At 36.3% G+C, this 20,995-nt stretch overlaps 2 protein-coding genes and 1 pseudogene across 8 annotated transcripts; 1 reads left to right on the forward strand and 2 right to left on the reverse strand.

Annotated features, from left to right (window-relative positions):
• Positions 1 to 318: 318 nt before the first annotated feature.
• On the reverse strand, positions 319 to 9,094 carry LOC145567383 (pentatricopeptide repeat-containing protein At1g71490 pseudogene; annotated as a pseudogene). Of its 4 annotated transcripts, none has more exons than XR_014095588.1 (5): positions 8,590 to 9,094; positions 2,846 to 5,270; positions 2,679 to 2,743; positions 1,044 to 1,313; positions 319 to 874 (listed from the first exon to the last, which is right to left on the reverse strand). The product of XR_014095588.1 is annotated as a pentatricopeptide repeat-containing protein At1g71490 pseudogene, transcript variant X3 (transcript). The 4 variants fall into 4 exon arrangements; XR_014095589.1 differs by having other exon boundaries at positions 1,044 to 1,316; XR_014095586.1 differs by having other exon boundaries at positions 2,679 to 5,270.
• A 224-nt stretch (positions 9,095 to 9,318) lies between these two features.
• On the forward strand, positions 9,319 to 18,282 carry LOC145567384 (uncharacterized). 3 transcript variants are annotated; one of them, XM_081626646.1, is made up of 9 exons: positions 9,319 to 9,656; positions 10,191 to 10,377; positions 10,571 to 10,694; positions 10,838 to 11,178; positions 12,082 to 12,831; positions 12,911 to 13,007; positions 17,180 to 17,385; positions 17,781 to 17,944; positions 18,149 to 18,282. In XM_081626646.1, the coding sequence occupies exons 1-8, from the start codon at positions 9,571 to 9,573 to the stop codon at positions 17,856 to 17,858; spliced, it is 1,869 nt and encodes a 622-aa protein (XP_081482772.1). In that variant the 5' UTR covers positions 9,319 to 9,570; the 3' UTR covers positions 17,859 to 17,944; positions 18,149 to 18,282. The 3 variants fall into 3 exon arrangements, with proteins under 3 accessions (XP_081482772.1, XP_081482773.1, XP_081482774.1); XM_081626647.1 differs by having other exon boundaries at positions 18,146 to 18,271; XM_081626648.1 differs by lacking the exons at positions 12,911 to 13,007; positions 17,781 to 17,944; positions 18,149 to 18,282 and having other exon boundaries at positions 9,320 to 9,656; positions 17,180 to 17,322.
• On the reverse strand, positions 18,028 to 19,957 carry LOC145567385 (peptidyl-prolyl cis-trans isomerase CYP26-2, chloroplastic-like). Its single transcript, XM_081626649.1, has 2 exons — positions 18,766 to 19,957; positions 18,028 to 18,239 (listed from the first exon to the last, which is right to left on the reverse strand). The coding sequence occupies exons 1-2, from the start codon at positions 19,854 to 19,856 to the stop codon at positions 18,137 to 18,139; spliced, it is 1,194 nt and encodes a 397-aa protein (XP_081482775.1). The 5' UTR covers positions 19,857 to 19,957; the 3' UTR covers positions 18,028 to 18,136.
• Positions 19,958 to 20,995: the final 1,038 nt, after the last annotated feature.

Raw genomic sequence — 20,995 nt, forward strand, 5'->3', positions numbered from 1 at the left:
GTTACTTTCTTTATTAATTGTATTTTTTATTTTTAATATTTTTAATAAATAGAAACTAAAAAGACTACAAATTCCTTTTGTAGATGTTACATGACTTTTTTTCATCAACGAATTAACTTTACTAAAACACAATGGAATAAAATTCATGTCACATTACTTTGTATTAATGAAATAATGTTACTCTATTAAAAAAAAAGGATTTGAATAAACTTCATTGTACGCATAACGATATTATTAACATGATATTTTAATTAAGTGATCAATCAAATTTGATCAATTTAGTTTCAAAAAAAAAAAAAAAAAAAAAAAAAAGCCATCAATCAATTTTTGTATCAACTTAATATCTTCCAAGTGTCATGAATGTAGATGGTGTGTCCGACATGAATATGTTAAGCAGGTTAAGTGTTCATGCCTCCAAGCAGCCTGGTGTTGGAGTTGTCAAAAGGCTTCCAACTCAGAAGGTGTAATAGAAATATACTCTTTTGAGTTTATAAGAGCATCTTGAATGGCAAGGGGCAAGGCTACTTTGATCAGGGCACAACTTTCCCTATTTTTTTGCCTCTTCTCTGATCTTGGTTAATTGTATTTGTGATGTCAATTGATGTCTTTATCATGTTATGGAAGCCTGCTACAATATTTGTGGAGTCCTCGATTACTTGTAGCCTTTCAAGTTCATTCCTTACTCCATATTGCTTTAAAGCATGTTGCATCAGTTTGTAGTGCTGTTGCTTCAGTTTGCAGTGCTGTCCTTGACTTCCTGCTTCTCTGTGTCCCTTCTGCAGCAAAGAACCCCGTAACTGAGGATAGAGCTACCCAAGCCACTGCTGCTGTACCATTTTTCAGCCTTAAAGGGTCCATCTGTTTGGATTATGACCTGGTAGTTATCAAGCAGTTTTTGAAGTGTAAAAGTAGAGTCCCTTGGCAATTTTCAATCCAACTTAAACAAATTTCCACCATAAAAATCTCAGATAAATACTTGTTGGGAGAATATTTGTAAAAAACTTCAAGTGCATGTTATAACACTAGTCAGTTGTCAGACATACCAGTATACCACCCATGCCATATCCAGAAAGCAAACTTGGGTATTGGGACTTTAGACATGTTCTTCAGCCTGGGTGAGGTAATGGTAGAAAAACCCCTTGGAAGCATAGGCAGACACATCGTGAGCATAGGCCATTGATTTTATGAAATAGGACTGGCACCACAACTTCTTCAACGGTCCAGGGAGCTAACCATGCAGCATTACTAGCACAAAGAACTTTGGCATTGGTGCTGCTCCAGGATATTTGCTGACAGCAATTTGCCTACCATCTCTGCTGATATTTGAGAAAGATTAAATTAACCAGTAAAACAGAAAAAATCAGCACCATCCAACTCTGTATCATTCATTGGACACCAGCAAGCCTTTAAGAACATAATGGGAATCACAGGACAGATAACAGGTACTGTTAACAAAAAGATTAACAAACCTTTGTTTTGCAGCTAACTCTGAGGTCAACAAAGAGCTACATATTTCTATCAAAAGTATACATGCATGTCATGAAGAGATGCAGCACTGGTTCAAGATTTTTTAAGTTTTTATGGAAATGTATCATCGCAAATAATATTTTATTTTTTAAAAAAATTGTTATTTTTTCAATACTAAACCCATATTCCCTATCCAATACAGCTGTTTTTAGTTTTATAATATAATTGAGTTTTTGAGCACAACCAATGGAATTTGAAGCCAAGTTTAAGATAATTTGGAAATACGGTTGGGGCATAATAGTCTTCAATGATGTTCGATGAGGAAACAAAGAAAATAAAATTAAAAATTGAGGATAAAAAAGACCAAATAATTAGCTAGGGGTGGCACTCAAATCTTAGTAGAAAGGAATGACGACTAATTTGTTCACACGATGCTAAGAATGGATAATTACAGGGGGAGGAGGTGGTAGGCAGTGGCGCATAAATGAAAGGTCAGGTAAGGACACAGTAATAATTGGACAATAATTTTTCCAGGGAAGGATGGTTGCCAGGAAATGAGAAGGGGACTGGGGAAGTGGGGAAGAGAGATGTGAATTCCATGAGGGAAGACTATTTTTAGGAACATAATATAGGGAGCCAATAATATTGTGCCATGTGGCCAACTAACTTGCTAAACCAGTTCAAGTCACCAGATCATTTTGAGAAGACACTGCTATAAATTAACATAGCTTAAGCATCAATACATGGCAGAAAATAGGATGATGATGATTTTTTGATTAATAAACTGAATTAGAGCACTATTGTACGATAATTCCACTTCCTAAAGGTGGATTCTCTCCCAATTTAGCTCTCTAAAGCTAACCCAAACATCCAAAAATATTCAACATACTGATCTCTTCCCTAATATTCTCTTATTTATAGCATTTCTTCTCTAACTTACTTCCTAAGCTTCCCATTACTAGTTACATAATTACAAGGATTTTGTCTCAATTCAAAATAAAAAAATAAATAAATATAAGGATTTTGTTTAAAATGCCCCTTTCCCCTAATATCACTTCATTGCAGACCCTGACTACTGTGGAATAACACAAATAAGGATTAATTTTTGTAGTCTGACTATAGTTGAGATAGCTATTAATTATTCCTAGAACAAATCTTTCAAGGGTAGAATGACAAAACATCAACTGGGAAAAGCTAGGCAATTCACCAACCTGTCAAAGAATGAAGTATTGCAATCCATCCCTGATGCAACTTCTATTGAATTTCTTCTGTGCGACTGCAAAATATCATTGTGAACCAGGTTATAAAACATACTGAAGCCCGTATAAATTGTCTCAGATGAGATTATAGGATACATTGAGTTAAAATTGTCTCATACGGAGAGTAATGATCAAAAGCAGTTATCACAAAGATGATTTGTTTCCCCAGCTTGTGCGCCAGATAGCTCCATCAATATCGCAACTGATTGGTAAATTTTGGCACTAGTAATACTTCCACCTTACTCCTCAAAACCCTCATAATCTATAACAAACACATCAAAATATCCAGCATCTTTCATATTCTCAGTTAATCCTTCCAGTATGGGATATATCTCATGTGATAGTTCCATGGATGAATCCCCTACCAAGAAAGGTTCGAAACCATTTCCTAAATCAACCCAAGCACAACCTGGGGACTTAAGCAACCCTAAGTCCCTCATATATGTTCGAACTCTTGCCAGTTTGTCCCAACAACTAGCAGCAGCGTACATATTAGCAATTAACACATAGTACCCTGGATTTCTGGGCCTCAATGCCAACAGTTTCTCAGCTGCCCACTCTCCTAAATCTATATTCCGATGGATTTGACATGCCCCGATTAGAGTAGCCCACATATCAGCACTTGGTTCAAAAGGCATTGTTCTAATGATCTCTTCTGCTTTCTTAAGCAACCCAGCCCTACCAAAAAGATCCACCATGCATGCATAGTGTTCCAAACAGGGTCTTATGCCATACACACTCCACATTTTTTCAAACAGCAACTGACCCTGAATCACGAGACCAGAGTGGCTACATGCTGACAAAACTGCAACCAAACTAATAAGATCAGGTTTGATTCCAGAACTATTCATCTCTTCAAATAGTTTCAATGCAACTTCTCCCTCTCCTAGAATACCATAGCCAGTTATTAAAGAAGTATATGTAACAATATCCTTCCTAGTCAAAAAATTAAACACTGTTTGAGCCTCTGAAATCCTTGATGTTCTTGCATACATCTCTACCAGGGCATTCCATAATAACAAATACTCACTGAAATCTTGACGCTTGATGATGAAGCAGTGGAGTTCTTTTCCATGTTGCAGATTAGCTTCTCGAGCACACAAGGGAAGAATGCTGGCTACAGTAACATAATTTGGTCTAAAGCCACAAAGCAACATTTCCCTAAAGAGAAAGGAGGCTTCTTCATATTTTCCATAATGTGCATAACCTGAGAGTATCGAATTCCAAGAAATTATATCCTTTTCTTCCATCTGTTGGAATATAATATGTGCATGTCTGTGATCTTGACACCAGGCATACATGGTAATTAGTGCATTCTGAACATTTAGAAAATTAGCACAGCCACCACGGATAATAAAAGCATGCATCTCTTTCCCTGTTTTTATAGATCCTATGTGAGAGCAAGCGCTCAAGCCACTGGCCATTGAAACAGCATCCAACTTAACAGCACAACTTCTCATTTGATAAACCAAATCAAGTGCTCTATCATAGTTTCCAGTTCGCAAACACCCACCAATAATGGTGTTCCATGTTATAATGTTTAATTCAACATCCTCAAGCCGCATCTTCTCAAACAGCACAAATGCCTCTTCCCACATACCCTTGGAAGCATATCCAGATATCATAGAATTCCATGAATATCCATCCTTATTGGGCAAGTTATCGAACAAGACACGAGCAACGCCAACATCGCCACATTTACCATACATGGAGATCAATGCATTTCGAACACAAATTGACTCCCCATAATTGCTGACCAAAATGGAGCTATGGACTTCCTTACCAAAACCAAGATCTAATTGCTCACCACATGCCTTTAGCACAGATGGATAAGTAAATTCATCCGGTCTGATCCCAAAATTGAACATTTGCCTGTAAGTACACAGAGCTTTATTTGAGAGTCCATTTCTTACATATGCAGATATAAGGATATTCCAAACCAAAGGATCCAAAACACTAGATTCTTCCGCTATCAAATGTGCCTCAGGCAATAGATTAAAAGTTGAGTATAAAGTGACAAGCTTAGGCAGTAATAGACTATGTTGATCAAGACCCAAACATATGATCTGGGAATGGAGCTGCCTACCCTGTTGAAGTGACTTGTGTTTTGAACAAGCTATAAGTAGGGAATATATTGGCTCTAAGATTTGATCGTGTGCAGCAGAAGCAGTGAAATGAAGTTGGATCAAAGAGAAGGCTCTAAATGCTTTACCGAGATCACCATGACTAATGCATTCCTTTAGAGATGTGAGAAAAGGATGAAACATCAATCTTTCCACAGTTTCAAATGTTTTTTATGCTCTTCCTAGAGTTTTCAATATCAGCAACTAATTTATTGCACCCAGTATGTTTGATATTTTGTTTCCACTTAACGTTCCAAGGTAAAAAGGGCTCAATCCAGAATATAAACAACTCTCTAGGAGACAACCATGAAGGAGAATGTGGCATGCACAAGGAAGAACATTATTTCCAGCAGTAGGTGAAACGTACTCCTCATACTAAAAATCTTTGTAGTTGACCCGTCAAAAGTAAACTAACTTTTACCTGCAAACATATTAGCGAAGTTAGACTGACAATATATGAGAAAAATGGCACGATGGAAGAGCAAACATTGATATAACAGTATTTAACTCCTGTCATGAACAAATAAGTATCTCTGTTAGTGCTAGTCACAAAAGAAACTTAACATTTACGCTTTCCTTAATATATAAACATGTAGTTCTTACTTGGCTTCCTCATTATATTAGAAGACTCTTACCAAAAATCACATTCTTTGCAAAAATAAGGCTGCTAGAAAAAATAAAGTTGCAAACAGCTAGCAATCATTTTTAAATAGTAGTTCTTCTCTGTAAGAAGCAAAACCATTGCTTCTGGAAAGTAAATTCAGCAAATGTCTAATGAAGATATGAATTATAACATGGAACTTACCAAGTTTATACACAAGAGTAGATAAAACACTACCCTGACATCATACATTCAACAGTTCTCCAAAGTATTGGGGAAAAAAAATAAATGTTAACCACAACAAGAGGAAAAACAACAATTAAGGAACTCTCATCAAGAACAAGAAAGCTTCATCCACATAACAAGAAATCTTACACCCTTGAGTATTATTCTCCAATATTGTGGCAATAAAAGAATACGGAAAAGAAGAGCTATCCAAACTTTATACACCACCATACTCTAAATAGCTCAAAGCAAAAAGCTCAACACAAGTCGCAAAATTAACAAAGAGAATGCCTATAACCTGAGCAGCATCAAGCAAGCAAATAGACCAAAAAAAAATAGGCCCCCTAAAATTGCTACACATATGAGTCATAAGCAACTGTTATTACTACATGCATCACCAATGACTCAGTGAGTACTATTGCTCAAATGAGACCAAAAACAGACAACCAAAAAAATAAACCAAAGCCAGTGAATTATCAATGTGATTGAATCTAAAACAAGATGCAAAGAACACTACAAAATCATAAAAAAATTAATACTTGGTAAGAAACTGGAATTGAAATGCAAGTAACTCATTCAGATTACCACAAGTATAGATTGCATGTACCAAGAATTAAAATACAACTAACAAATTGATGATAGAAATGAAAATCAATGGCAATCTTAAAAACGAACTAACGTTTCATATCAAATAAGGGTTTATACTGAAAATTAATTAGACAGCAAACCACAGCAGCTATATCAAAGCAGCACGGCTTCTTGCAAGCAGGATCTCCTTTAGACCATCATCACTCATGGTATAAAAATTTATACCATCCCTCTCTCTCTACCACTTTCTTAGTCCTCCACATCTACCACAATACAATATATTTTCTCCAAAAATCATCCCACCCATGGTATAAAAATAGTTTACCTTCACACTTTCTCTCTCCTATTTGTATTAATAATACACTTAATTTAATTATAATTATATTTCATTTTATTATTGGAAATAACTAATTAATGTTTGTAAAGTTAATTAAATAAAATAAGCAATTTATGTATTAAAAAGTGAATTCGAAAAATATATAAAACTATATCAATATGGGTGTCTATGTGTAGCTCTTGAAAAATTATGAACAATGGTAATTTTTTCATAATTTTTTACTTTAAAATTTTTTCTTAAAATGCAATTGAAAAAAAAAAAAAAAAAAAAAAAAAAAAAAAAAAAATACATGATCACCAGGCCACATGGCGTGACCTGGTTTGTTCATGTTTTACGGGGACCAAAGCAATTGTTTACCATGGGATGGTATATACCATCAAATGGTATAGTTTTATACCACCAATGTAGTAAAAAATTGCATGTTTTTGATGAGTTTTTACGCCGTGGTATAAAATTATACCACGAGTGTTGATACTCTTAAGGGGCCAATGGGTATAGGAGTCAAATGAATCCCTTCCTCTTGTCCTCTTCTCTCTATCTTTGACGCACGGAACAAAACCAATGGCCTTGTGTAATTAGTTAGGTCTGATTTTTATTTTCCCTCCGTATTTATAATCCTTTTATCTTAGTAAATAGTTAGGTCTGGTTTCTTTAGCTCAGCTTTTTTAACCTTAGTTTAGGCCTAAGTTGTATCTAGTGACATAGGTAGTATACTAGCATTAACTTTTGGGATTGGCCTTTATGAACTAGAATTGAGAATCTGAGAGTGCTCATATCAGTCAACAGAGCATGGTGGTCTACTGGTCTGCTCCCTTTTAAGGGCTATCGGGAGTTTTCTTTGGCTAGGCCGGAGGTAAGCTATTGTGTTGCCACAGTAGGACTAGGGCTAGGATTTCATGCCTTCATGGTGTTCATGTTTCTATTGCTTCCTTATATCTATAAGTTGTTAAATACATCCAAAAGGGTGATTCAGAATGGAACTTCTTGAGGTCATGGTTTTCTTTCCTAGTAATAGAATTATAAAAATAAACAAAATTCATTTGAAATATCACTTATTTCATCACACTCTATACATATTTAAAGAAATATTCTTGTTGTGTTCACAACTTTACATATTATGGAACCAATTTACAGCTGTGTGTATACTGTGTATAAGAAATGTGCTAATGCGATAAAGGTAAGACATTTTTAAAATATCATAGAGGAGATACAAAAAGGTTCACAGCATGACAGCAGCTTATTTTTCACCAGAATATTACGCTTGTATTTTCCACAGCCATTGTGCGTGCATCATCCCTACACTTTGCGCCAAGGTTATAGGATTCCTAATGCATTTGACCTTATTTAATACTATTTGAATATAACACCTTAAAACAAGTACATCTGTATATAAGTATCAAAACCATCATTCAACAATTGATTTTCCATGCCAATACACTCTAAACAACTAAATATTTATACAAGCCATTCAAGAAAATGCAGTTTCAGCATTAAAATTTTCAAGCACACTAAACTAATCCAAATTGGCCGTTCCAATAATTGTGGGTAACTAAATCCAAAGTTCGATCTTCACATCTATAAGAAAGTTGAAATCAACAACAATTAAGCAAGGCAACTAAGCAGTAAGCAAGAGTAGGTTTATGAAAGTTCAACTCTAAAACTAAGTTAGCTAAGAGGGATTTAAAGATAACTTAAACCCCAGAAAAATCGAAGTCTAAGCAAAGTTACTCGGCTCTCGATTCCTATTCCACAGATTACAAACACAATTACCCAATAATTTGGCAACCCCATCTCAAAATTGCTCAATCATATGTTCCTCAACATTTATGAAAACCCCATTTCTATTTTCCAATTCCCAAATCATCAAAAATCAAACACACACAAAAAACTAGAACAAATACAAAGATTAATAGTAAATGACAAAAGATTAAATTCATCTAATAAAAACAGAAATTAAAGATATAAATTAGGGAGAAAATAATTACTGACTTGGAGTTTTGTAGACGATGCTCCATCAAACGGTTGCTCGCCGGAGTTGGAGTGGAGGCCCTCTATTCGCCCCAAGAACAACCGTCATGAAGGCGATTCTGGCGTAGTCCCAACTGAAGCTAACTGGTGGTAAGAACTAAGAAGTGGGTGTCGAGTAATTTAGAGTATGAGACAATTTTTTTCATGATTGCTTAATTAATAAAGGTGAAGGTGTTAATAGGTGAAGGACTGAAGGTTTTTAATTAAGTATACCAAAATATTTAGAAGCAAATTAAACTCGGTTTAGAGTGAAGACCCCGGTTTAGAGTATAGTTAATGGATGACCATTGACATAGTGGTCATCACATTTTTTTTTATTAATTTCTTTCTCTTCCACCTCATTCATGACCAACTCTCATGCCCACTTATATTCATGCCCGTCCATTGATTACCCTCCAATTTTGTGGTCATTGATTGCAAAAATGAACAAGATATTATTGCCAAGTGTTACTTCCCAAACAAGTTTATCAACTTTTCTCCACTCCTCCAATTCTCACGTGAAATCATTAACATTTAACAAAAAAAATTCTCAACAACCACTCTCTATTGAACAAGTGTCACAATAACATACAATGTCCATAATTCTCAAGTGGGCATGGTCATGACCTAGTCATGGGTCATTTCCCCCAAAAAGTATTTTATATTATTATTTTAAGGTTTTTTTTTATTTTTCTCTCTCTTCATGACTACCCAGAATGGGCAACCAATGGCCATACTCTAAGAAGTGGGTATTGAGTAATTTAGAGTATGAGACAATTTTTTTCATGATTGCTTAATTAATAAAGGTGAAGGTGTTAATAGGTGAAGGACTGAAGGTGTTTAATTAAGTATACCAAAATATTTAGAAGCAAATTAAAACTCGGTTTAGAGTGAAGACCTCGGTTTACTGATACTTTATTTGACAGAGAAAAAAAAAAAGCAATAAAATCCCAGAGTTCAAAAATGGCAGAAGATTCAGAAAAGAGATTTCACAGTATCATGGACAAACTCTTTTACTCTCCTAAATCTAATCTCCCTCTTTCATCAAGGTACTTTTTTTTATTTATTATTCTTGATTTTAATCCAATTTTATATGTTTTCAATTCAATTATTAGTCCCTTTTCTCTAATTTGTGGGGATTTTTTTTCAATATTTTAAAATCTTATAATGGTTGGGAACTGTATTAAATATGATTTTGAGCTTATTAGGGTTGGTGGGATTAATGGGTTTTTGTGTAATTAATTTTATGTAGTTATATGAACTTAGAATTGTTGGGAATTCTATGAAATATGAATTGCAGTTTTCTGGGTTCTTGGGGATAATAATTATTGTGAATTGGGGTTTGTTTGAGCTTATTATACTAAGCTGAGCTGCTGTGTTGTAAGAACTGTTTGTTATTTGTTTCGAGAATTTGCAGTAGCATTAGAGTTGATTAAATTATTGATAGTATTTAGCTAATACTTGAATAATTACCTAGCTTTTTATTTGGAAGAGTTAGAACTAGGTATTGAATGTAGTTTGTGGATTATTCTTGGTATTAAATGGTTTTTCCCCCTTCATTTTGTGGGGGTTTTGGTGAATAGTTCATCAAGTGGACAGAAAATGAGAGGGCAGAAGCGCCCCTTTTCAGCAACGGAATCGAATTTCAAAGGGGATAAAGGTGAAGGTCAATATGCAGCTCAAGCACCACCATGTAGACCTTGGAATAGGGAAGATCTTATGAGGAGGTTAGCTACATTCAAATCCATGAGATGGTTTGCTAAACCCAAGGTTCGATTCTCTATCAGTCATTTATTGATTGTTCTATGAACTGCTGCAAATTGATATATTTTGTGATATTTCCATTTTCTTATTCAAATCTATACTAATATATTAAAAAGTATTCTTGGAACAATATATGTGCCACGTGAACTTATTTGCAATATGGATTTCTTTAAGAACTAAGACCTTTGTTCATTACTAGGCTGTGGATGCTGTGAATTGTGCAAGGAGAGGTTGGGTTAATGTAGATTTCGACATCATAGCCTGTGAAATTTGCGGAGCACGTCTACAATTTTCTACTCCTTCAGCTTGGAACCAGCAACAAGGCATGTTCTTTGTCTTTGCTACCTTCCTTTAGTTATTGTTTAGGTCCTTATTTGTTTTCTTCTTGTCTAGGAAGAAAGCATGTATCTTCAATATTATAGACAAACATGTACTTATTTTACCTTTCATGCTTGCTTTTGGGCAGTTGAGAAGGCAGCTTTAGTTTTTAGCTTGAAGTTGGAATCTGGACACAAGCTGCTTTGTCCATGGATTGACAATGCTTGTGATGCAAAGTTGGCATTATTTCCACCTATGCCTGCACCTGTGTTGGTTGATCACTATAAAGAGCGTTCTTCTGCATTGTTGCAACTTTCAGCTCTTCCTGTAATACCAGCTTCAGCTGTTGAGAGCATGAGAAGCTCTCAGTTGAAACACTTTCTCAAACAGTCAATAGCTGTGGAATGTGGTTCAGCACCTAATGATTCATGTTGGACAGAATATCTCGGGAATGACGCTGAAGTTGTTTCTGCTGACTTGTACTATCAGGTATATCTAGCACTGTGTCTGGTTTACTTCCTCCCCTTCTATAACAATTTTATAAAAAGTGCTGCTTGATATAATTTGGTAAAGGCACCTTGACAATTAAAGCAAACAAGAGGAAAATAATATAAACCTTTGTCAAAAAAAAAAAAAAAAAAAAAAAAAAAGGGAGAAATATATAAACCAGTGACATTAATGAGTTTTTTAAAACATTGTTATTATATCTTTAGATTACATCTATAAGTCTCATTTTACATCTATAAGTCTTCTCAACCTATATGAGGAATACTAAAATTCATGTGAAGGAGGTGGTGAATAAAACTATTGTTATGCTATAAGTCTGTAAGTGTGTCCATAATTTTTCATAAAGTGGCTAGCATGTTGAATCAATTTGGGTGCTACAAATTCTTTTGACTGAATCCAAGGTTGGCCGTAAAGTGGCTAGCATGCTGATTCAATTTGGATGCTACACTTTTTACCCTTATGCCTTACTGCTCTAATTGATAATGGAGGAGTAATGTAGACCCTGGCAATGGGTGTAAACATGCTAGGTCAGCCTAGGTGATTGTCGTGGTTCTTGTTGCAATGAGGACTATGAGGATAAATTAAGGCCCTAAACCTGTCACAAGTTATTACCATACTGCAAAATAGGTTAAAAGAACAATAGTAGAGGTTATTTGTAGCATTTCTCTATTTTGTCATCCTACTAATCTGCTTACTAACCTTCCTTCTCTCCCCTCTATCCTACAAATATTCCCAATAAAGAAAGTGCAATACTTACTTTGTAGTGCTGTAATTTTAATTGGAGTCATATACATGCATTGTTTTTTATAAGAAATTCGTTTTCAGTATTCTTATGTTGAATAAACTAGGTTGAGTTATTTACAATGACATGTGGCTGATGTGCAGGCTCATAGGTTATTAAGTTTATGTGGATGGGAACCTCGATTGCTTCCTTACATGGTTGATTGTGAGGACCAGCCTAAACTGTCTGGTAGCAATGACAACACCTCAAACTTGTCTCATGCAGCAGCTGATGAGCAGAGCAATAGGCTGTCTGTGTCCATGTCTGATTCCAATGAAAGCATTAGGGAAGACGACGATCCTGGGGCTTCCAGTTTCTATTATGATCCTAATTCTACTGTACTGGATTGCAAGCTTTGTGGGGCAAGCATTGGGTTATGGGCCTTTGCAACAGTTCCTCGGCCCCTAGAATTGATTAAAGTAGTTGGTCAAGCTGATATTGGTGGTGGAAGCAATCTTGGCAGCAAGACATCTGCAATTGAAAATCATGCCAACAATGGTAAAAGTGATCTTTCTGCTGCAAATGGAGAAGCTGCATCACCGAGGAAAACAGTGTTGAATTTGACAATTGCTGGTGGACCTCCTCCAACTAGACAGAACTTCAGGGCAACAATCTCCTTACCTGTTATTGGTCGTAATGTAAGGACTCGACTTTCTTACATGTCATCAGATGTAAGTACTGGTGAAGAGGAACCTATAGCTTTTAATGCCATTATGGACGGTTCAACCAAGGACAAGCAAAATGAAGAGACAAACTCTGGTGTAAGTAGTTCTGAGCCACAAGATAACGCACCTTCAACTGCCGATATTGCCAAATCACAGGAGATGATTGTAGATAGTACAGCATTGAGGAAGGTAAAAGTTTCAGGATTATTCTGTCTGGTACAGTGCATTTTAATTTTAGCAGAAGTCTTAACATTGTTTAACGGGGCAGGAAACATTAAGCTTAACTAGTGGTGAACAGAATGAGTATGGAGTAAGAGAAATTTTAACGACTACTTCACGAAAGGACATGGCAACATTGAGTGTTGGTGAGTTATGTTTGGTCTCACTGCTTCCCTCTTCAGTTTGTGTTTGGTTAATCACTGTCTTCTGTATTTTATTGCTACTTTTAGAAGACTTTCTCCTACCGGATTTTTCCTCCTTGCACTTCATTCCAAGTGAACTTAGACAAACGTAAAAATTTCTGGGTCTCCTGTGTAGCGAAGAGACCTGAAATTACAGGCTGATTCAAGCCTCTCAATCATAATGATATTTCTTGGTTAATCTCTAGCATTCTTGCTCATCTGATACAAGATACTAATGGATCAAATCCTTAAGCTGCAACATGTATTATATGTACGCTTTCACATCCATACATTGGTCACAAATGTAATTTGTTTCGTCATAAGTTTTTGGCCATTGGGATTCTTTGTCCAAATTCATTTCCAGAAGGAAGAGCACTTGTAACAACTATACAATCCAAGAAAGAGCACAATATCCTCTGATTGTTTTTTAGTCTTCATAGGACAAGTCCAGGCCTAGCAGTTTGTCTACTTAACCTTGCTTTTTCTATAATGCCAGCGAAGGATCATCTTCCACCTAGGATTCTTGTTCACATCAAATTAAGCCTTAGCAAATGAGTATGTAGTATAATTTCTCTGTTGACACAGTGTGCTAGCTCTATTACCATCTATAAGACGTTAAGGCATGACCTAGGTCTATTTTCTAAACCCGTTCTAGTGGTAAAAGCTCTAGATGTAGTACACTTGAAAATTAGATAGTTATCATAACACACTAGAATGAATTTGATGTGGGATACAAGTGGGTTTTTACACTGTCTGTTTCCCTTCCAGACACTTCACTAATCTCTATTAGGTTAACATAATTGTTCATGTAGGAGTGTAACATGTGGAAATCTTTGAAGCATGTTTAAACTAAATATTCTGTTATAGATGGTGATTATTTTACCAAAAGGTTTGCCACAAGCCTTATTGGATCAAATTCATCAAACATTAGTTTCGTAGATAAGGAAAATAATCATGATTTCTATCATTTTTTCTCTTGACAGAATAAAATTGTAATCCTATGCTTTGTCTTGAGTCACCCAGGATCTGTCCCCTAGCCCTACGCATGCCTTAAATCCCCCCCCCCCCCCGGTTCTCACTTCATGTGTGGTGCATGGCTACTGCACATCTGGTGAAAACCTCTGGCTTGCAGTACATTGGAAGATTGCTAGTCCACAGTGGACTGGGGAATTGACACAGATCTGCACTGGCTACTGAACTCAATTTTTAGTCACTCGTAGGCCTGTGATAAAGAAAACTAAGTTCCTTGGCAGTTGGAAAAGCAGATGCTATATAGCTTGCTTCATTACGTTGCACAAGCGTACCAGTCTTTCTGTTCTAGGTATGTTAGCTGCCATTAATAGGTAGGCCAACTAGCAATTTTTTCTATCGTATTAAGGGAAGGAGGTAGAACCGTAGAAGGGATTGGATAAAATTTTGGTCTTGCAGGACAAGTATATTTGAAAGTTGAAGAATTTCCTTGATGGGTAGTGACTAATTCTCATTTGTTGCCTGGACTTTATTTAGTTTGACTTCCACTTCATATGCCTTGTGAAGTGATGTAATATCTTAGAATTAGACTTTTTGTAGTGATTCTAAGTTTATGAACCCTTTTCCACTCTCATCTTTTCTTCATTAATAAACCCCCCTTAATCTTTCAGCTCCCTATCTCTACCATTGTGACCTTTGTGAGTAACGTTTTTTGCAGAAAGCATGGGCCCTTTTAACTTTTTAGCCCATTTTTTCACTGACCACTGCCTCTGTTAGGGTTCTAGTAGGAACTTTGAACCTAAATCTGGATAAGATCTTGGACCATTGGATCCCTTACCGAAAGTTAGTGAAGTTTGTGGAAGTGATGAGGAGAAGAGAAATTAACATATTGTGTATCCAGGTTAAAAGGTAAAATAAATTATGAGCCAAATTAGTTTTTCCCTCAGATTATAAGTTATGATATGTAGGATTAAATAGGACTAGGAATTGGCATTATTGTAGTTGATAGAATAATGGAGGAGGAGATTGTGGTTTATAGAAAGAGTGTTTGGCTGATGAGGGTAAACTGTAAAATTAATGTATGGGAAGGCAGGGAAGTAGATTTTAAATGCTGTAAGCGTGTAAGAGGTGGCATGGAAATGCCAATTTTGGGAGAACTTTGATGATGTGGTACAAGGAATTCCAGTGACACAAGTAATTTGTTGATGGAGATCTATAAGGGGAATTTGGGGACAAGTTGTAATGCATATGAAGCTCCATGGAGTATTGAGGTATGTAAGGAGGAATATAGCAAGAGAGACCATTTTGGATTTCACTCTTTCAGACAATCATGTCTTGTTCCTAGCAAACACATGTTTTAGTGAGAGGGGCATGGAATTGGGGACTTTTGAAGTGGAACAAATGCAACTTGAGTCCTAATTGGTTGGGAGAGAAGGCAAGGTTGCCTAGACCGTAAGGTTATTCCAAGGGAGAGCTTTGCTACTCAGCCAATCAACGTAGCCGAGACATGTACACTATGCTTAATTGTATTCTTGCTTATTTTGATTTGTAAGGTTTGCTGAGAAAAAGAAAAAGGGTGATTGTGAGAAATGGACAAGTATAAAGTAGCATATTCTACCTGGATTCAAAGGAGAGGTATATAGTTATTTATAGGATGGCAAAAGGAAGACAAGCAATTAACAATGAGCTTTTTATGGTAAAGTGTGTAAAAGATTAGACCAAATTATTCTGGTCCAAAATGCAAACATCAAGGAAATTGTTCTAGGAAAAAACCAGCTAAAGAGCAGATGAGAAATCGATTCAGATTGACCCCCACAAGCTACATGTGAAATTGCATTCTTTTAAGTTGTGTGCTATAAAGAGTTGACCCTACAGAATCAGCAACAATATAGAACACCATCTAAGGACTGCCAGCATATAACTTTTTAATCTACTGCATCCACTCTTTGTAACCTAATCTAAATGCTATTGAGGTCTCACCTTTTGCAAATCCTCTGATTTGAATGTGTGTTTTGCTGCTAAGATCTCTGTGCTGTTCTAAAATATTGAGCAGTGCTTGTTCTTAAGTATCTCCAAATGGTGCCTTAACAACTCTGATGACCTTTTTAAGTCAGGAGGAAAAATAGTGCCCTAAAGTTTCCAAGCAAAACAATTTTTTTTGATACTGTAGCAAGCCTGAGTAAAAGTGATCGGGTTCCCAAGAATTGATTCTACTTAGGAACTTTTAGCCTTTTCGATTTCCTGCTATGTTTTTACATTGCATAAACAAGCTAGTATGCTGTAATTGGATCACCTTGCTTAATCCTGGTTTTGCACAAAAGTTCTTTAGAAGTTCACTTGATGAAAGTTTGAAATGGAAAATTGGTTAAACCTTCCTTAACAAAATTTTCAAAAGTAGGAGAACTCAACTCACATAGTACCTGCTGCAAAAGTTATCAATTTATTGAATTGAAGATCAATTTTGATTACGAGTCTAGGGGACATGTGTTACTCCCTACTCCCTATCATCCTTTTCCAATTCTAGGAACCATAAAATATTGGTATCTTTATGCCATTTGGGAACTTGGGAAATAAATGGAACAAGTATAGACAAGGACATATCTTTCCTAGTCTGTGAGCAGCTTAAGTTGCCTTTTAATCTTTCAAATATTCATATAAGGATTCAAGGAGGTAGATGATGATAAAGATTGAGGGCTTTGTTTTTTACTCATATTTTTGACCCACTCTGTCATGCTTGAGGTCAGAAATGTGCAGTTATGGATTTTATTTATGTCATTGTGTCATTTTATTCTATTCACACTCTTTACTTCTTTAGTTTTCTGTTATTACTTTCATCTGCTGAGATTGCTCTGCAACTAGTGCACAAGTGTGATCAATTATGCAGTGTTGAGATTAATTGGGAATAGAGGTATCAGATGTGAAACTTTAAATATTCAGACCTTTTCAATATAGACGCAGCACTGTTATTCCTAGTTTTTTAGGCTAGCACTTGTCTGCCTTGAGAAATAATCTTGCTAGTGTATACTTATTTTTGTTTTTTAACCATGCTTAATTTAACCAGAATATTTAACAGTGGTTTAAGGATGACACTATCTTTCTATATTTAACAGTGTTTTAATTTTTAAGGATGGCACTTTCTTTCTAACATATGAATTCGTTCTCTCCAGATGAGGATATAAGCCGGCAATCACCCAATAAGAAGATGGAGTTTCATCCAATCAGGCAGCACCGGCACTTTTGCCCTTGGGTTGCATCCACAAGGACTGTTTCCCCAGGATGGCAACAAACTTTGTCAGCTCTGCAGAAAGAAAAAGTGTTTACTGTTCCAGAATTGGAGGGTTCTCCTTCTTCTCCATCTCCATCTCTTATCATGGTAATACAGAACCTTCATTCTCAAGATTGCTGTTTTAATAGCCAAATTACATTTGACGTGGTGATGCAAATTCTTTTTGTCCATTTTCTCTATTCTAGTTCTCTACAAATACTATCATATTGAGCAAAAACTACTGAAACTGTCTTTATATTAAAAGTATGAATCAGCCCTTTGCTTGACCAGTGCAGCTATGAACTGGTTTTGGATGATCCCATATTCTCATTTCTTTAATCATACTTCATTTTCTGCTCTTTTTCCTCAAATATCCCTGTTGCCTCGGAGGGGTTGGGGTGGGGGGGAGGGGAGGAGGATTGTGCATCTCTGTTAGTCTGTGGCAGATTTTGAGAAGAGCTATTTTGTTCAAGATGACAACCATTCTACATGTATTTTTGTAGGTTGATGATCCAATTACGTCTATTAGAAAACTCTTTGAGTCTCCACCAGCTAAAAGACCGAAACATGCTTCAAAATAATATTTACAGTTTGACCAAGATAGCTGATGCTGCTGGATGATCTCCAAGACATACATCTATTTCTGACCTTTACTATGATGTAGTAGGTAAATGCATCTTCCTGCATCAATTTTAGGTTGGTATATGGTCTCTGGTTTTCTGTCATTTATGGGACCATGTCAGTGGTCAGTTACATAAAATTGCAATGGAACTTTTGAAACAAAATTGTATTATGTTCCATTTGATTACTTTATGACAAAAATGATGAACAAGAATGAGATCTGAGTGAATTCCTGATGTCATTCTAGCAGGCCACAATTCGTGATTATCACTTTTGAGTAAGGGCGGTTGAAACCCCTCTCAGCCACTACAGCTCTCTTGTCACCAATCAACTTCGCCACCCTGAAATTTGTAGAACCAGGCAAGTTTTGTTAGTACTGACTAGTATGATGTAAGACAAACAGTTCGGAAAACGAATTGCTGAAATTTATAGTGAAATCAAGCCCCCCCCCCCCCCCCCCCCCCCCCCCCCCCCGCGTGTGGGGGTTCCTTTAGTTGGTATAATTGTTAAAAGCTTTAGGATCTATTCTCTTTCCTAACTACTGTTTCATTTTATAATCCTTTTGAATGATTAATTGGGCTGTTAAAAGGTTTAGTCTGAATAATTTATTTCCACAGACATAACCTTCGAATGTAGAAGGAAAATGTGGAAAAACTTCAATGCAACGTTCTGAAAATTTGAAGTTGGAAATTTTTTCTTGTAAAGCTGAAAAATTGAAGCCAAAAGAGGAATTTTCTGTGTGTTATTGTGTATGGAGTAATTAGTATTAGCTTCACTCTTTTGGCCAAAAAAAAAATGCCTATAGAAATTGCAGTATAGTATAGTTCTGTGTGTAATTTGTATGGAGTAATTAGTATTTTCCCTTACCTAAAATATGGAGAACTAGTGTTTTCTTGCACTGTCTTGACCTGACCAATCTTCTCCACAACATCCATTCCTTCAATCACTTTGCCAATTACCAATGCTGATGAATCAAGCTCTGGTGAGTCCTTTGTTGCTATGGTGAACTCTGTGCCGTTTGGCTCCACCCCTACCTCCTCCTGATCAATTTTAAGCTTCCCTTCTCTGGCAACCAACTTTACCTTAGGCGGTGGTTTTAAAGGATCCCTCACTATGATGCTCACAGTTCCAGCCATGTTCTTAGTGCCAGGACGTTCTTCTTTCTCTCTCTCCAATTCTTCAACCAACTTATCGTTCTTGAAGCTCCTTCCTGTTTTGCTTGCAAGCTCAGCATCCACCCCATATGATCTAATTCCTCCATGTTGAACATAGTTTGGCATGATCTTTACAAACTCTTTCCTTCTATAACTTATGCCCGCTTTTCCACTAACAATGTCACGAAATGTAGCTGCTCCAACAGGCGCATTTTGCTCATATAATCCTATAATGATCCTTCCTGTCGGCTTCCCATCAATCGACACGTCAAGAAACACCTGTTTAGTTGGATTTGCTTTGGTGCTTTCAGAAGTCATATTCGGAGTTGACTCAGCTTCTTGTTGCTCAGCCTCACCTTTGTTCTGTTGTGGGATTTCCTCTGCTGTGGGAGTTGCTTCAGGTTCTTGTTGCTCAACCTCGCCTTTGTTCTGTTGTGGGATTTCCTCTGTTGTGGGAGTTGCCTCAGGTTCTTGTTGCTCAACCTCAGCTTTGTTCTGTTGTGGGACTTCCTCTGCTGTGGGAGTCGCTTCAGATTCTTGTTGCTCAACCTCACCTTTCAGCTGTTGTGGGATTTCCTCTGCTCGCGCATCCAAAAAAGGATGTGAATGCAGAGTCTGAGAGGTCAAGAGGAGCAGAGAAGAGTTTGTAAATATTGTGAGCTCTCGGCGTGAAAACTTGTTGCATTGTTTAGGAATCGGAGGAGAAAGGCCAGCATGTACACTATGGTTTTCAGGAATATATGGTAATTTTCGGGTATGTAGGATCTGCGCAGGCGATTGTGCGAGTTTTAGATGTTGCAGCATCCTTGTAGCTCTAATGGAAGATAGCCTCTGTATCTGTCTTTCTCTCTCCTAATGGCTTAAGTAGTGAATTACTCTTACTTTGTCAAAGAAAACAGGAGATGATATTGTGGATAAGATAGAAGCTCATGAATGTTGAGACCACAATTACAAGTGTTGGTAGGCCATCCTCTGATTCTCTTCAGCCCCAAAACTCCATCCCCCCCCATTTTTTCTCCTGAATGGCTGATTTTTTTAATGCATAGGTGATAAGACGATTTGTTTGTTAATAGTCGGTACTAATTACGGGAGTGGTTTGACTAGTCTAAACCGAGAATTTTGTTAATAGTCAGTACTAATTACTGAGAGAGGTTTGACTAGTCTAAACCAGTACTAATTACCGGGAGAGATTTGACTAGTCTGCACCGAGAATGAGAGTGTTTAGTCGAGAGGGAATAAAAAAGCTGAATGAAATTTTTAGAAGAGAAACGAGTAATTGTAAATATAGTTGTGAATTGATTATTGTACCATATAGATCTTCAAAAAACTACATAAACCCTTTAATTATTTTATTGTGGTTATTATTGTTAGTAGTGATTTTTATAAAGTAGCTATTATTCAACTGTTACATGTCAAATACTTCTACATTGATAAATATTACAATCCACAAGTCAAACTTGCTAAATAGCTACTCCCTCCCTCACTTTTTAATCATTACACCTTATCCATTTTTCTCGAGCGGTTTTCCTAAATAATACTCCCTCCGTTCCACAATGATGTTCCTGTTTTGAATCTTTGACTTTTTTAAGGAAGAGAGAATCTTCTAAATTTCTCTTAATCTATAAGAATAAATATAGTCATGTGGGATCTAGTTTGATTCGTCTTGACGAGTAGATTATTAATATCTAACTTTTATAATTTTTGCTAGTGTGAGATTAAAGATATTTGCGGTCAAAGTTGGGTAAAAATTTACATCGATTTACGAAACAGGAACATCATTCTGGAACGGAGGGAGTATAAAAACATAAACTAATTTCTTATACAGGTTGGTCTAAAAATTATTTTTCACAATAGCGTTAACATAGGCTCGATTTTAAGGTTCGATATTTGTCGGTATTCAACTGGTAACATTGTGGTAGTGTAAAACTGCTAATACCATTAGA

The sequence above is a fragment of the Chenopodium album genome, chromosome 11 (genome assembly GCF_948465745.1).
Source record: "Chenopodium album chromosome 11, dcCheAlbu1.1, whole genome shotgun sequence".
Classification (NCBI taxonomy): Eukaryota; Viridiplantae; Streptophyta; class Magnoliopsida; order Caryophyllales; family Amaranthaceae; genus Chenopodium; species Chenopodium album.